The sequence below is a fragment of the Oncorhynchus tshawytscha genome, linkage group LG08, assembly GCF_018296145.1.
Source record: "Oncorhynchus tshawytscha isolate Ot180627B linkage group LG08, Otsh_v2.0, whole genome shotgun sequence".
NCBI classification, from domain to species: domain Eukaryota; kingdom Metazoa; phylum Chordata; class Actinopteri; order Salmoniformes; family Salmonidae; genus Oncorhynchus; species Oncorhynchus tshawytscha.
This window is the reverse complement of record NC_056436.1, coordinates 87601584-87619083: the sequence shown is the minus strand read 5'-3', so window position 1 is coordinate 87619083 and position 17500 is coordinate 87601584. Positions and strand designations below refer to the sequence as shown.

Sequence of the window (17500 nt, the reverse complement as noted above, 5' to 3'; positions counted from 1 at the left end):
ACAACAGTGTTTCTGTTGACCAGATCATACAGTAGTTAGTTATATAAGTGACAACAGTGTTTCTGTTGACCAGATCATACAGTAGTTAGTTATAGAAGTGACAACAGTGTTTCTGTTGACCAGATCATATAGTAGTTAGTTATATATAGTGGGGCAAAAAAGTATTTAGTCAGCCACCAATTGTGCAAGTTCTCCCACTTAAAAAGATGAGAGAGGCCTGTAATTTTCATCATAGGTACACTTCAACTATGACAGACAAAATGAGAAAAAAAAATCCAGAAAATCACATTGTAGGATTTTAATGAATTTATTTGCAAATTATGGTGGAAAATAAGTATTTGGTCAATAACAAAAGTTTATCTCAATACTTTGTTATATACCCTTTGTTGGCAATGACAGAGGTCAAATGTTTTCTGTAAGTCTTCACAAGGTTTTCACACACTGTTGCTGGTATTTTGGCCCATTCCTCCATGCAGATCTCCTCTAGAGCAGTGATGTTGCAGGGCTGTTGCTGGGCAACACGGACTTTCAACTCCCTCCAAAGATTTTCTATGGGGTTGAGATCTGGAGACTGGCTAGGCCACTCCAGGACAACTATCTCTGCAGCACTCCACCAATCAGGCATTTATGGTAGAGTGGCCAGATGGAAGTTACTCCTCAGTAAAAGGCACATGACAGCCCACTTGGAGTTTGCCAAAAGGCACGTAAAGACTCTCAGACCATGAGAAACAAGATTCTCTGGTCTGATCAAACCAAGATTGAACTCTTTGGCCTGAATGCCAAACGTCACGTCTCAAGGGAACCTGGCACCGTCCCTACAGTGAAGCATGGTGGTGGCAGGCAGCATCATGCTGTGGGGATGTTTTTCAGCAGCAGGGACTGGGAGACTAGTCAGGATCAAGGGAACCTGGCACCGTCCCTACAGTGAAGCACGGTGGTGGCAGGCAGCATCATGCTGTGGGGATGTTTTTCAGTGGCAGGGACTGGGAGACTAGTCAGGATCAAGTGAACCTGGCACCGTCCCTACAGTGAAGCACGGTGGTGGCAGGCAGCATCATGCTGTGGGGATGTTTTTCAGCAGCAGGGACTGGGAGACTAGTCAGGATCAAGGGAACCTGGCACTGTCCCTACAGTGAAGCATGGTGGTGGCAGGCAGCATCATGCTGTGGGGATGTTTTTCAGTGGCAGGGACTGGGAGACTAGTCAGGATCAAGGGAACCTGGCACCGTCCCTACAGTGAAGCACGGTGGTGGCAGGCAGCATCATGCTGTGGGGATGTTTTTCAGTGGCAGGGACTGGGAGACTAGTCAGGATCAAGTGAACCTGGCACCGTCCCTACAGTGAAGCACAGTGGTGGCAGCATCATGCTGTGGGGATGTTTTTCAGCAGCAGGGACTGGGAGACTAGACAGGATCGAGGGAAAGATGAATGGAGCAAAGTACAGAACGATCCTTGATGAAAACCTGCTCCAGAGCGCTCAGGACCTCAGTCTGGGGTGAAGGTTCACCTTCCAACAGGACAGCGACCCCAAGCACACAGCCAAGACAATGCAGGAGTGGCTTTGGGACAAGTTTCTATATGTCCTTGAGTGTCCCAGCCAGAGCCGATCGAACATCTTTGGAGAGACCTGAAAATAGCTGTAGCGATGATGTTGTTTTATTAGAAGTTTGCAAACATTTCTAAAAACCTGTTTTTGCCTTGTCATTATGGGGTATTGTGATGTCATTATGGGGTATTGTGATGTCATTATGGGGTATTGTGATGTCATTTTGGGGTATTGTGATGTCATTATGGGGTATTGTGATGTCATTATGGGGTATTGTGATGTCATTTTGGGGTATTGTGATGTCATTTTGGGGTATTGTGATGTCATTATGGGGTATTGGGATGTCAATTTGGGGTATTGTGATGTCATTTTGGGGTATTGTGATGTCATTATGGGGTATTGGGATGTCATTTTGGGGTATTGTGATGTCATTTTGGGGTATTGTGATGTCATTATGGGATATTGTGATGTCATTTTGGGGTATTGTGATGTCATTATGGGGTATTTTGATGTCATTATGGGGTATTGTGATGTCATTATGGGGTATTTTGATGTCATTATGGGGGTATTGTGATGTCATTATGGGGTATTGTGATGTCATTTTGGGGTATTGTGATGTCATTATGGGGTATTGTGATGTCATTATGGGGTATTGTGATGTCATTATGGGGTATTGTGATGTCATTATGGGGTATTGTGATGTCATTATGGGGTATTGTGATGTCATTATGGGGTATTGGGATGTCATTTTGGGGTATTGTGATGTCATTATGGGGTATTGGGATGTCATTTTGGGGTATTGTGATGTCATTATGGGGTATTGTGATGTCATTATGGGGTATTGTGATGTCATTTTGGGGTATTGTGATGTCATTATGGGGTATTTTGATGTCATTATGGGGTATTGTGATGTCATTATGGGGTATTTTGATGTCATTATGGGGGTATTGTGATGTCATTATGGGGTATTGTGATGTCATTTTGGGGTATTGTGATGTCATTATGGGGTATTGTGATGTCATTATGGGGTATTGTGATGTCATTATGGGGTATTGTGATGTCATTATGGGGTATTGTGATGTCATTATGGGGTATTGTGATGTCATTATGGGGTATTGTGATGTCATTATGGGGTATTTTGATGTCATTATGGGGTATTGTGATGTCATTATGGGGTATTGTGATGTCATTTTGGGGTATTGTGATGTCATTTTGGGGTATTGTGATGTCATTATGGGGTATTGTGATGTCATTATGGGGTATTGTGATGTCATTTTGGGGTATTGTGATGTCATTATGGGGTGTTGTGATGTCATTTTGGGGTATTGTGATGTCATTTTGGGGTATTGTGATGTCATTATGGGGTATTGTGATGTCATTTTGGGGTATTGTGATGTCATTATGGGGTATTTTGATGTCATTATGGGGGTATTGTGATGTCATTATGGGGTATTGTGATGTCATTTTGGGGTATTGTGATGTCATTATGGGGTATTGTGATGTCATTATGGGGTATTGTGATGTCATTATGGGGTATTGTGATGTCATTATGGGGTATTGTGATGTCATTATGGGGTATTGTGATGTCATTATGGGGTATTGTGATGTCATTTTGGGGTATTGTGATGTCATTTTGGGGTATTGTGATGTCATTATGGGGTATTGTGATGTCATTATGGGGTATTGTTATGTCATTTTGGGGTATTGTGATGTCATTATGGGGTATTGTGATGTCATTATGGGGTATTGTGATGTCATTATGGGGTATTGTGATGTCATTATGGGGTATTGTGATGTCATTATGGGGTATTGGGATGTCATTATGGGGTATTGGGATGTCATTATGGGGTATTGTGATGTCATTATGGGGTATTGTGATGTCATTATGGGGTATTGTGATGTCATTATGGGGTATTGTGATGTCATTATGGGGTATTGTGTGTAGATTGATGAGTAAATGCTAACATTCACCTGCTGTACGGTGGCAGTATTTTTGAGGGTTGAGATGTGTGGTCCTCTGTTAGCTGGGCTGTGTGGTCCTCTGTTAGCTGGGCTGTGTGGTCCTCTGTTATCTGGGCTGTGTGGTCCTCTGTTATCTGGGCTGTGTGGTCCTCTGTTATCTGGGCTGTGTGGTCCTCTGTTATCTGGGCTGTGTGGTCCTCTGTTATCTGGGCTGTGTGGTCCTCTGTTAGCTGGGCTGTGTGGTCCTCTGTTATCTGGGCTGTGTGGTCCTCTGTTATCTGGGCTGTGTGGTCCTCTGTTAGCTGGGCTGTGTGGTCCTCTGTTATCTGGGCTGTGTGGTCCTCTGTTATCTGGGCTGTGTGGTCCTCTGTCAGCTGGGCTGTGTGGTCCTCTGTTAGCTGGGCTGTGTCTCCCTCTGTTAGCTGGGCTGTGTGGTCCTCTGTCAGCTGGGCTGTGTCTCCCTCTGTTAGCTGGGCTGTGTCTCCCTCTGTTAGATGGGCTGTGTGGTCCTCTGTTAGCTGGGCTGTGTGGTCCTCTGTCAGCTGGGCTGTGTCTCCCTCTGTTAGCTGGGCTGTGTGGTCCTCTGTTAGCTGGGCTGTGTGGTCCTCTGTTATCTGGGCTGTGTGGTCTTCTGTTATCTGGGCTGTGTGGTCCTCTGTCAGCTGGGCTGTGTGGTCCTCTGTTAGCTGGGCTGTGTCTCCCTCTGTTAGCTGGGCTGTGTGGTCCTCTGTCAGCTGGGCTGTGTCTCCCTCTGTTAGCTGGGCTGTGTCTCCCTCTGTTAGCTGGGCTGTGTGGTCCTCTGTTAGCTGGGCTGTGTGGTCCTCTGTCAGCTGGGCTGTGTCTCCCTCTGTTAGCTGGGCTGTGTGGTCCTCTGTTAGCTGGGCTGTGTGGTCCTCTGTCAGCTGGGCTGTGTGGTCCTCTGTCAGCTGGGCTGTGTGGTCCTCTGTCAGCTGGGCTGTGTGGTCCTCTGTTAGCTGGGCTGTGTGGTCCTCTGTCAGCTGGGCTGTGTCTCCCTCTGTTAGCTGGGCTGTGTGGTCCTCTGTCAGCTGGGCTGTGTCTCCCTCTGTTAGCTGGGCTGTGTGGTCCTCTGTTAGCTGGGCTGTGTGGTCCTCTGTCAGCTGGGCTGTGTGGTCCTCTGTCAGCTGGGCTGTGTGGTCCTCTGTTAGCTGGGCTGTGTGGTCCTCTGCCAGCTGGGCTGTGTGTTCCTCCAAAGAGGCCGCTTGCGTGGGGAGGAACTCTGCTGCCATTATTAGGCGCTTCACACCTCTCACTTCGTACTTCAGTGCCAATTAATGTTGAATCCGGGCCCGTTCTCTCCTTCTTGACAAAGTTAGACACTTCTTTTCTATTCTTCATGAAGTTAATTAAGTATCTGGAGATTATTTTAATGTTCTTTTCATTCTAGGTTTGGAAAGTAGCTTCAGACTGAACGTTTCTTACTCAGTTCCAGGTTGGATGATATCTTAGGGTTTGTGTTTCTTTTGCTTGTTGCTGGTTTGTCAGACAGTTTGCTGGATAATTCTAGGCTGTAAGAATCCTTGGTTGTAAAAATCCTTCCATTTCGTGTTGTTCAAAATCAGGTTGTAGGTTTGGTGTTTTGATTTGGAGTGAATGTTATGCTGTGGAGGGTAACATCCTGTATATGTCCTGGTGACATAGTAGAGGGTAACATCCTGTATATGTCCTGGTGACATAGTAGAGGGTAACATCCTGTATATGTCCTGGTGACATAGTGGAGGGTAGTATCCTGTATATGTCCTGGTGACATAGTGAATGTTATGTTGTGGATGGTAGTATCCTGTATATGTCCTGGTTTAAACAACCCTAAATCTATCTTTTTTGTATGTACTGTATGCTGTCACATATTGTATGCCACTGAGGTGCGGTCTTCTTCTGTGGTGGTATTTGTGTTAGGATTAATTATTATTCTTCTCTACTGTTGTTGTTGTTTAGGCATCAGCCTGCTGATCCCTCCAGAGGCCATCCCCAGGGGAAAGATCTATGAGATATATCTCACCGCTCAGAGGAAGGAAGATTTAAGGTGGGGCTATTTAACTCTGACTCACTGACTGGTCCCCTGCTGTGTGACTAACTGGTTGGTCCCCTGCTGTATGGCTAACTGGCTGGTCCCCTGCTGTATGGCTAACTGGCTGGTCCCCTGCTGTTTGGCTAACTGGTTGGTCCCCTGCTGTGTGACTAACCTGCTGGTCCCCTGCTGTGTGACTAACTGGTTGGTCCCCTGCTGTATGGCTAACTGGCTGGTCCCCTGCTGTATGGCTAACTGGCTGGTCCCCTGCTGTTTGGCTAACTGGTTGGTCCCCTGCTGTGTGACTAACCTGCTGGTCCCCTGCTGTGTGGCTAACTGGCTGGTCCCCTGCTGTTTGGCTAACTGGCTGGTCCCCTGCTGTTTGGCTAACTGGCTGGTCCCCTGCTGTGTGACTAACTGGTTGGTCCCCTGCTGTGTGACTAACTGGCTGGTCCCCTGCTATGTGACTAACTGGCTGGTCCCCTGCTGTGTGGCTAACTGGCTGTAACCCTGTTGTGTGGCTAACTGGCTGGTCCCCTGCTGTGTGACTAACTGGCTGGTCCCCTGCTGTGTGACTAACTGACTGGTCCCCTGCTGTGTGGCTAACTGGCTAGTCCCCTGCTGTTTGGCTAACTGGCTGGTCCCCTGCTGTGTGGCTAACTGGTTGGTCCCCTGCTGTGTGACTAACTGGCTGTAACCCTGCTGTGTGGCTAACTGGTTGGTCCCCTGCTGACTGACTAACTGGCTGGTCCCCTGCTGTGTGACTAACTGGCTGGTCCCCTGCTGTGTGGCTAACTGGCTGGTCCCCTGCTGTGTGACTAACTGGCTGTGTGTGTGTGTGTGTGTGTGTGTGTGTGTGTGTGTGTGTGTGTGTGTGTGTGTGTGTGTGTGTGTGTGTGTGTGTGTGTGTGTGTGTGTGTGTGTGTGTGTGTGTATATCCACGAATACCACGGCTCAGGGTTGTTCTTATGCACAACGCTTTGCGGAGGGCCATATACTGTACCACAAACCCCCAGGGGGTCTAATGCTATTATAAACTGGTTACCAATGTAATTAGACCAGAACAGAAAGAGGAGTGGGTGGCCCTGGTGCACAACTGAGCAAGAGGACAAGTGCATTAGTGTCTAGCTTGAGAAACAGATGCCTCACAAGTCCTCAACTGGCAACTTCACTAAATAGTACCCGCAAAATACCAGTCTCAACGTCAACAGTGAAGAGGTGACTCCGGGATACTGGCCTTCTAGGCAGAGTTCCTCTGTCCAGTCTCAACGTCAACAGTGAAGAGGTGACTCCGGGATGCCGGCCGTCTACGCAGAGTTGCAAAGACAAAGCCATATTTTGCAGGTACTATTTAAGGAAGCTGAGAGTTTCTCAAACTAGACACTCTAATGTACTTGTCCTCTTGCTCAGTTGTGCACCGGGGCCTCCCACTCCTCTTTCTATTCTGGTTAGAGACAGTTTGCACTGTTCTGTGAAGGGAGTAGTACACAGCGTTGTATGAGATCTTCAGTTTCTGGGCATTTTCTCGCATGGAATAGCCTTCATTTCTCAGAACAAGAATAGACTGACGAGTTTCAGAAGAATTTCAGAAGAAAGGTCTTTGTTTCTGGCTATTTTGAGCCTGTAATCAAACCAACAAATGCTGATTCTCTAGATTCTCAACTAGTCTAAAGGCCAGTTTTATTGCTTCTTTAATCAGGACAACAGTTTTTAGCTGTGCTAACATAATTACAAAATGGTTTTCTAATGATTAATTAGCCTTTTAAATTGATAAACTTGGATTAGCTAACACAACGTGCCATTGGAACACAGGAGTGATGGTTGCTGATAATGGGCCTCTGTACACCTATGTCGATATTCCATTAAAAATCAGCCGTTTCCAGCTACAATAGTCATTTACAACATTAACAATGTCTACACTGTATTTCTGATCAATTTGATGTTATTTTAATGGACAAAAAGCACTTTCTTTCAAAAACAAGGACATTTCTAAGTGACCCCAAACTTTTGAATGGTAGTGTGTGTGTGTATATATATATATATATGTATATATATATATATATATATATATATATCAGCCCAGGGATGACAGGTGGCAAAAAAAAGTTACTGTCAAACCTGTAGTGTGTTGAAGGGGAGGACTGCAGTTATGTCCCTTCATTATGGATGGTAGTTGGTGTATAAGATGGGGGTTTGGTTGTTGGTGTGTTTCCTGATTCATGTCCCACTCAGGTCAGTTCTATGTAGATATTCAAAACCTGACGCTTCCAGCTTTTTTAATTTTTTTTAATTTTTTTTATTCCACCTTTATTTAACCAGGTAGGCTAGTTGAGAACACCTTTATTTAACCAGGTAGGCTAGTTGAGAACACCTTCATTTAACCAGGTAGGCTAGTTGAGAACACCTTTATTTAACCAGGTAGGCTAGTTGAGAACACCTTCATTTAACCAGGTAGGCTAGTTGAGAACACCTTTATTTAACCAGGTAGGCTAGTTGAGAACACCTTTATTTAACCAGGTAGGCTAGTTGAGAACACCTTTATTTAACCAGGTAGGCTAGTTGAGAACGAATTCTCATTTGCAACTGCGACCTGGCCAAGATAAAGCATAGCAGTGTGAACAGACAACACAGAGTTACACATGGAGTAAACAATTAACAAATCAATAACACAGTAGAACAAAAAGAGAGTCTATATACATTGTGTGCAAAAGCCATGAGGAGGTAGGTGAATAATTACAATTTTGCAGATTAACACTGGAGTGATAAATGATCAGATGGTCATGTACAGGTAGAGATATTGGTGTGCAAAAGAGCAGAAAAGTAAATAAATAAAAGCAGTATGGGGATGAGGTAGGTAAAAATGGGTGGGCTATTTACCAATAGACTATGTACAGCTGCAGCGATCGGTTAGCTGCTCAGATAGCAGATTTTTGAAGTTGGTGAGGGAGATTTTTGCAATTCGTTCCAGTCACAGGCAGCAGAGAACTGGAACGAATGGCGGCAAAATGAGGTGTTGGCTTTAGGGATGATTAGTGAGATACACCTGCTGGAGCGTGTGCTACGGATGGGTGTTGCCATCGTGACCAGTGAACTGAGATAAGGCGGAGCTTTACCTAGCATGGACTTGTAGATGACCTGGAGCCAGTGGGTCTGGCGACGAATATGTAGCGAGGGCCAGCCGACTGGAGCATACAGGTCGCTGTGGTGGGTGGTATAAGGTGCTTTAGTGACAAAACGGATGGCACTGTGATAAACTGCATCCAGTTTGCTGAGTAGAGTGTTGGAAGCTATTTTGTAGATGACATCGCCGAAGTCGAGGATCGGTAGGATAGTCAGTTTTACTAGGGTAAGTTTGGCGGCGTGAGTGAAGGAGGCTTTGTTGCGGAATAGAAAGCCGACTCTAGATTTGATTTTCGATTGGAGATGTTTGATATGAGTCTGGAAGGAGAGTTTACAGTCTAGCTAGACACCTAGGTACTTATAGATGTCCACATATTCAAGGTCGGAACCATCCAGGGTGGTGATGCTGGTCAGGCGTGCGGGTGCAGGCAGCAAACGGTTGAAAAGCATGCATTTGGTTTTACTAGCGTTTAAGAGTAGTTGGAGGCCACGGAAGGAGTGTTGTATGGCATTGAAGCTCGTTTGGAGGTTAGATAGCACAGTGTCCAGGGACGGGCCGGATGTATATAGAATGGTGTCGTCTGCGTAGAGGTGGATCAGGGAATCGCCCGCCGCAAGAGCAACATCATTGATATATACAGAGAAAAGAGTTGGCCCGAGGACCGGACAGCATGCCCTCCGATTTGACACACTGAACTCTGTCTGCAAAGTAGTTGGTGAACCAGGCAAGGCAGTCATCCGAAAAACCGATGCTACTGAGTCTGCCGATAAGAATATGGTGATTGACAGAGTCGAAAGCCTTGGCAAGGTCGATGAAGACGGCTGCACAGTACTGTCTTTTATCTATGGCGGTTATGATATCGTTTAGTACCTTGAGCGTGGCTGAGGTGCACCCGTGACCGGCTCGGAAACCAGATTGCACAGCGGAGAAGGTACGGTGGGATTCGAGATGGTCAGCGACCTGTTTGTTGACTTGGCTTTCGAAGACCTTAGATAGGCAGGGCAGGATTGATATAGGTCTGTAACAGTTTGGGTCCAGGGTGTCTCCCCCTTTGAAGAGGGGGATGACTGCGGCAGCTTTCCAATCCTTGGGGATCTCAGACGATATGAAAGAGAGGTTGAACAGGCTGGTAATAGGGGTTGCGACAATGGCGGCAGATAGTTTCAGAAATAGAGGGTCCAGATTGTCAGGCCCAGCTGATTTGTACTGGTCCAGGTTTTGCAGCTCTTTCAGAACATCTGCTATCTGGATTTGGGAGCTGGAGCTGGAGAGGCTGGAGAGGCTTGGGTGAGTAGCTGCGGGGGGGCGGAGCTGTTGGCCGAGGTTGGAGTAGCCAGGCGGAAGGCATAGCCAGCCGTTGAGAAATGCTTGTTGAAGTTTTCGATAATCATGGATTTATCGGTGGTGACCGTGTTACCTAGCCTCAGTGCAGTGGGCAGCTGGGAGGAGGTGCTCTTGTTCTCCATGGACTTCACAGTGTCCCAGAACTTTTTGGAGTTGGAGCTACAGGATGCAAATTTCTGCCTGAAGAAGCTGGCCTTTGCTTTCCTGACTGACTGCGAGTGTTGGTTCCTGACTTCCCTGAACAGTTGCATATCGCGGGGACTATTCGATGCTATTGCAGTCCGCCACAGGATGTTTTTGTGCTGGTCGAGGGCAGTCAGGTCTGGAGTGAACCAAGGGCTATATCTGTTCTTAGTTCTGCATTTTTTGAACGGAGCATGCTTATCTAAAATGGTGAGGAAGTTACTTTTAAAGAATGACCAGGCATCCTCAACTGACGGGATGAGGTCAATGTCCTTCCAGGATACCCGGGCCAGGTCGATTAGAAAGGCCTGCTCACAGAAGTGTTTTAGGGAGCGTTTGACAGTGATGAGGGGTGGTCGTTTAACTGCGGCTCCGTAGCGGATACAGGCAATGAGGCAGTGATCGCTGAGATCCTGGTTGAAGAGGTGTATTTGGAGGGCCAGTTGGAGGGCCAGCTTAGATTGTAGGACTGCCGGGGTGTTAAGCATATCCCAGTTTAGGTCACCTAACAGAACAAACTCTGAAGCTAGATGGGGGGCGATCAATTCACAAATGGTGTCCAGGGCACAGCTGGGAGCTGAGGGGGGTCGGTAGCAGGCGGCAACAGTGAGAGACTTATTTCTGGAGAGAGTCATTTTCAAAATTAGTAGTTCGAACTGTTTGGGTATGGACCTGGAAAGTATGACATTACTTTGCAGGCTATCTCTGCAGTAGACTGCAACTCCTCCCCTTTGGCAGTTCTATCTTGATGGAAAATGTTATAGTTGGGTATGGAAATCTCAGAATTATTGGTGGCCTTCCTGAGCCAGGATTCAGACACGGCAAGGACATCAGGGTTAGCAGAGTGTGCTAAAGCAGTGAGTAAAACAAACTTAGGGAGTTGGCTTCTGATGTTGGCATGCATGAAACCAAGGCTTTTTCGATCACAGAAGTCAACAAATGAGGGTGCCTGGGGACATGCATGGCCTGGGTTTACCTCCACATCACCCGCGGAACAGAGGAGGAGTAGAATGAGGGTGCGGCTAAAGGCTATCAAAACTGGTCGCCTAGAGCGTTGGGGACAAAGAATAAAAGGAGCAGATTTCTGGGCATGGTAGAATATATTCAGGGCATAATGCGCAGACAGGGGTATGGTGGGGTGCGGGTACAGCGGAGGTAAGCCCAGGCACTGGGTGATGATGAGAGAGGTTGTATCACTGGACATGCTGGTTGTAATGGGTGAGGTCACCGCATGTGTAGGAGGTGGGACAAAGGAGGTATCAGGGGTATGAAGAGTGGAACTAGGGGCTCCATTGTAAACTAAAACAATGATAACTAACCTGAACAACAGTATACAAGGCATATTGACATTTGAGAGAGACATACAGCGAGGCATACAGTAATCACAGGTGTTGAATTGGGAGAGCTAGCTAAAACAGTAGCTAAAACAGTAGTTGAGACAACAACAGCTAATCAGCTAGCACAACAACAGCAGGTAAAATGGCGTTGACTAGGCAGGGAGGGTCGGATTAACTACACACAGAGCCTGAGTGCGGCTGGGGCCGACAGATAAAACATAAACAAGCAGAATGGAGTACCGTGATTAATGGACAGTCCAGCATGCATGAGCTATGTAGCCAAGTGATCAGTGTCCACGGGGCAGCGGTGGATGGGGCAGGGAAGCTAGACTGGCGAGTATTATCCAGGTAAAAAAAAAACTGGCTGGCTGTGCAGAAGGTAAAAGCCGCTAGCAGTGGCTAACAATGACTAAATAGCTTGTAGCTAGTTAGCTGGTTAGCTTCTGGAGGTTCTTGAGTGTGTTCTAAAAATTAAAAATAGTAGCGATTCCGTATCACATTGGGTGAGGCAGGTTACCGGAAAGTATAAACAAATTAAAAATCGAAAAGAGATTGAAAGTAAATATGGGTCCAGTGAGTGGTTGGGACGATTCAGACGGTTAGCAGGCCTGTGCTAACAAGCTAACAGTTAGTAGGCCGGAGCTAAACAAGGTAGCAGTTAGCGGACCGGGGCTAAACAAGCTAGCAGTTAGCAGGCCGAATTAGCAAGCAAGGAGATAGCAAGGGCTAGAAAGTTAGCCTTTGGGGGACGTCGCGATGGGGTGAGTCTGTTTATGCCTCTTCATGCGGTGACATCGATAGACCGGTCGTGGGTCCGGATATTGTAGCCCAGGAGTATGCTTCGGTGGTAGCACAGGAGCTCTGGCCGGGCGGGTGGGTGGAAACGCTAGCCAGGAGTAATCACCCGGGGTTGCGATTAGATAGTTAGCTAGCTGTGAAGATCCAGCTGAAAATGTTCCGTTTGCGGTGGGAATCCGGTGGGAATCCGGGGATAAAAAAATAATAGGTCCGTTATGCTCTGGTTAGAGTCGCGTTGTTCGAACTGGCGAGAGCTTTCTGAGCTAAAGTTTTGCTGATGACCGGTTAGCTGAAGACCGCTAGCAATGGTTTGCTGACTGATAGCTGGTAGTTAGCTGGCTAGCGGTTCCGGATCCGAAGTAAATGTAAATACTTTAGAAAAAAAAGCAGATCCGCTACATTGGGTGAGGCGGGTTGCAGGAGAGTATTTAGAAGTTGAGGTTTAGCAAAATGTTTTAAAGATATGGGAAGAAAAAATATGTAAAAAAACGATATATACAAGGGACACGACACGACAAGACGTCTGACTGCTACGCCATCTTGGATTCGAGCAAGCTACAATAGTCATTTACAACGTTAACAATGTCTACACTGTATTTTTTTATCAATTTGATGCTATTTTAATGGACAAACATTTAGATTTCCTTTCAAAAACAACATTTCTAAGTGACCCCAAACTTTTGAACGATAGTGTATTTTTAAAAAAAAAAATGGTGTCCTTCTGACTCAGAGGGTTTATGGGAAGACATCTGCTATCCCGTCCACACTGTTGCCCCTAGTGACCGGTTGTGACGTCATCTCCTGACATCCTCAGGACATGGGATAGACGTCCATCAGTCAATCTTCTGCCTGTGTGTGTTTGTTATTCCATAAGGAGCCGCTACATGTGGCTACCATTACTGCTCGTATTAACCATGGCTGAGGGGGTGTGGCCAATATACCACGACTAAGGGCTGTTCTTATGCACCCAGTTTATAATGTCTGATATACCACGGCTGTCAGTCAATCAGCATTCACAGCTTTGAAACACCCAGTTTATAATGTCTGATATACCACGGCTGTCAGTCAATCAGCATTCAGAGCTCGAACCACCCAGTTTATAATGTCTGATATACCACGGCTGTCAGCCAGACAGCATTCAGGGCTTTGAAACACCCAGTTTATAATGTCTGATATACCACGGCTGTCAGTCAATCAGCATTCAGGGCTTTGAAACACCCAGTTTATCATGCTAAATTAATTACAGGGCTGTCAGCCAGTCGGCATTCAGGGCTTTGAAACACCCAGTTTATAATGTCTGATATACCACGGCTGTCAGTCAATCAGCATTCAGGGCTTTGAAACACCCAGTTTATCATGCTAAATTAATTACAGGGCTGTCAGCCAGTCGGCATTCAGGGCTTTGAAACACCCAGTTTATCATGCTAAATTAATAACAGGGCATGCTTTATACAAGTGCTATTCTCTTTAAGTGAAATTAATTGTTTGGAAGCAGCTGTTTACTCAAAGGGGTAAATTATTGCTCCTGGGTTCAGAATAACAAACAAAACACACACATACACACTCATACACACACATACACACACAGGAGAACATAGCTCTTCAGTAGTAAATTAGGATTCAGTAGTTTATTACCATAGAGTATGTCTGCAGTGTATTACCATAGAGTAAGACTATAGTTTATTACCATAGAGTAAGACTGTAGTTTATTACCATAGAGTAAGACTGTAGTTTATTACCATAGAGTAAGTGTAGTTTGTCACCATAGAGTATGTCTGCAGTGTATTACCATAGAGTAAGACTAGTTTATTACCATAGAGTAAGACTGGAGTGTATTACCATAGAGTAAGACTGTAGTTTGTCACCATAGAGTAAGACTGTAGTTTATTACCATAGAGTAAGACTGTAGTTTATTAACATAGAGTAAGACTGTAGTTTATTACTATATAGTAATACTGTAGTTTATTACCTTAGAGTAAGACTGTAGTTTATTACCATAGATTAAGACTATAGTTTATTTCCATAGAGTAAGACTGTAGTTTATTTCCATAGAGTAAGACTGTAGTTTATTACCATAGAGTAAGACTGTAGTTTATTACCATAGAGTAAGACTGTAGTTTGTCACCATAGAGTAAGACTGTAGTTTATTACCTTAGAGTAAGACTGTAGTTTATTACCATAGAGTAAGACTGGAGTGTATTACCATAGAGTAAGACTGTAGTTTGTCACCATAGAGTAAGACTGTAGTTTATTACCATAGAGTAAGACTGTAGTTTATTAACATAGAGTAAGACTGTAGTTTATTACTATATAGTAATACTGTAGTTTATTACCTTAGAGTAAGACTGTAGTTTATTACCATAGATTAAGACTATAGTTTATTACCATAGAGTAAGACTGTAGTTTATTACCATAGAGTAAGACTGTAGTTTATTACCATAGAGTAAGACTGTAGTTTATTACCATAGAGTAAGACTAGTTTATTACCATAGAGTAAGACTGTAGTTTATTACCATAGAGTACGACTGTAGTTTATTACCATAGAGTAAGACTGTAGTTTATTACCATAGAGTAAGACTGTAGTTTATTACCATAGAGTAAGACTAGTTTATTACCATAGAGTAAGACTGTAGTTTATTACCATAGAGTACGACTGTAGTTTATTACCATAGAGTAAGACTGTAGTTTATTACCATAGAGTAAGACTGTAGTTTATTACCATAGAGTAAGACTGTAGTTTATTACCATAGAGTAAGACTGTAGTTTATTACCATAGAGTACGACTGTAGTTTATTACCATAGAGTACGACTGTAGTTTATTACCATAGAGTACGACTGTAGTTTATTACCATAGAGTACAACTGTAGTTTATTACCCTAGAGTAAGACTGTAGTTTATTACCATATAGTAAGACTGTAGTTTATTACCATAGAGTAAGACTGTAGTTTATTACCATAGATTAAGACTATAGTTTATTACCATAGAGTAAGACTGTAGTTTATTACCATAGAGTAAGACTGTAGTTTATTACCATAGAGTAAGACTGTAGTTTATTACCATAGAGTAAGACTAGTTTATTACCATAGAGTAAGACTGTAGTTTATTACCATAGAGTACGACTGTAGTTTATTACCATAGAGTAAGACTGTAGTTTATTACCATAGAGTAAGACTGTAGTTTATTACCATAGAGTAAGACTGTAGTTTATTACCGTAGAGTAAGACTGTAGTTTATTACCATAGTACGACTGTAGTTTATTACCATAGAGTAAGACTGTAGTTTATTACCATAGAGTAAGACTGTAGTTTATTACCATAGAGTAAGACTGTAGTTTATTACCATAGAGTACGACTGTAGTTTATTACCATAGAGTACGACTGTAGTTTATTACCATAGAGTACGACTGTAGTTTATTACCATAGAGTACGACTGTAGTTTATTACCATAGAGTAAGACTGTAGTTTATTACCATAGAATAAGACTGTAGTTTATTACCATAGAGTACGACTGTAATTTATTACCATGGAGTTTAGAGTTTGTAAGCAGCTTATTCTTCACACTGCATGGCCTTGTTAACAAGGATCATTGCAGCTCACAGCACCAGTACCAGTTAGCCAGCGCCACTGATGTAAAGTGTTCTACCTCTAGCTAGCTACTGCAGATGATCTATATGTATGATGGTAAAGTAGCATCAGATCTTTAGTGACTGTAAACAACTCATGAATAAAGCCCTGCTGTCTTTCCTCCTCCACCTTGCTCCCTTAACTCTCTTTCCCCAACATCTTTCCCCCAATCCTTATACACCCCCTCTCCCCTCTGGCCCCTACCCGTCCCCACTACCCTCTACCCCCTCTACCCCCTCTCCTCTCATCTCCCCTCTGTCCCCTACCCTTCCCCACTACCCTCTACCCCCTCTACCCCCTCTCCTCTCATCTCCCCTCTGCCCTGTACCCTCTACCCCTCTCTACCCCCTCTCCCCTCTGGCCCCTACCCTTCCCCACTACCCTCTACCCCCTCTACCCCCTCTCCCCTCTGGCCCCTACCCTTCCCCACTACCCTCTACCCCCTCTCCCCTCTGGCCCCTACCCTTCCCCACTACCCTCTACCCCCTCTACCCCCTCTCCCCTCTGGCCCCTACCCTTCCCCACTACCCTCTGCCCCCTCTACCCCCTCTCCCCTCTGGCCCCTACCCTTCCCCACTACCCTCTACCCCCTCTCCCCTCTGGCCCCTACCCTTCCCCACTACCCTCTACCCCCTCTACCCCCTCTCCCCTCTGGCCCCTACCCTTCCCCACTACCCTCTACCCCCTCTACCCCCTCTCCCCTCTGGCCCCTACCCTTCCCCACTACCCTCTACCCCCTCTACCCCCTCTCCCCTCTGGCCCCTACCCTTCAGCACTACCCTCTACCCCCTCTACCCCCTCTCCCCTCTGGCCCCTACCCTTCCCCACTACCCTCTACCCCCTCTACCCCCTCTCCCCTCTGGCCCCTACCCTTCCCCACTACCCTCTACCCCCTCTACCCCCTCTCCCCTCTGGCCCCTACCCTTCCCCACTACCCTCTACCCCCTCTACCCCCTCTCCCCTCTGGCCCCTACCCTTCCCAACTACCCTCTACCCCCTCTACCCCCTCTCCCCCTCTGGCCCCTACCCTTCCCCACTACCCTCTACCCCCTCTCCTCCCGTCTCCCCTCTGGCCCCTACCCTTCCCCACTACCCTCTACCCCCTCTACCCCCTCTCCTCTCATCTCCCCTCTACCCTGTACCCTCTACCACCCTCTCCTCCCATCTCCCCTCTGGCCCCTACCCTTCCCCACTACCCTCTACCCCCTCTCCTCTCATCTCCCCTCTACCCTGTACCCTCTACCACCATCTTCTCCCGTCTCTCCTCTGCTCCCCCTACCCTCATCTAACCCTTCCCCCTAACCTCTACCACCCTCTCCTCCCGTCTCCCCTCTGCCCCCCCTACCCTCATCTAACCCTTCCCCCTAACCTCTACCACCCTCTCCTCCCCTCTCCCCTCTGGCCCCTACCCTTCCCCACTACCCTCTACCCCCTCTCCTCTCATCTCCCCTCTACCCTGTACCCTCTACCCACCTCTCCTCCCGTCTCCCCTCTGCCCTGTACCCTCTACCACCCTCTCCTCCCGTCTCTCCTCTGGCCCCCCTACCCTCATCTAACCCT

The 17500-nt window shown here is 46.1% G+C and overlaps 1 protein-coding gene across 1 annotated transcript in view; it reads left to right on the top strand.

Moving 5' to 3' along the window:
* Nucleotides 1–17500, top strand: part of LOC121847038 (netrin receptor UNC5A-like) — a 275293-nt gene that overhangs the window by 156776 nt on the left and 101017 nt on the right. The window contains exon 9 of the mRNA XM_042326336.1: nt 5462–5549. Coding sequence (XP_042182270.1) covers nt 5462–5549 — 88 coding nt within the window. The remainder of the gene's footprint in view (nt 1–5461; nt 5550–17500) is intronic.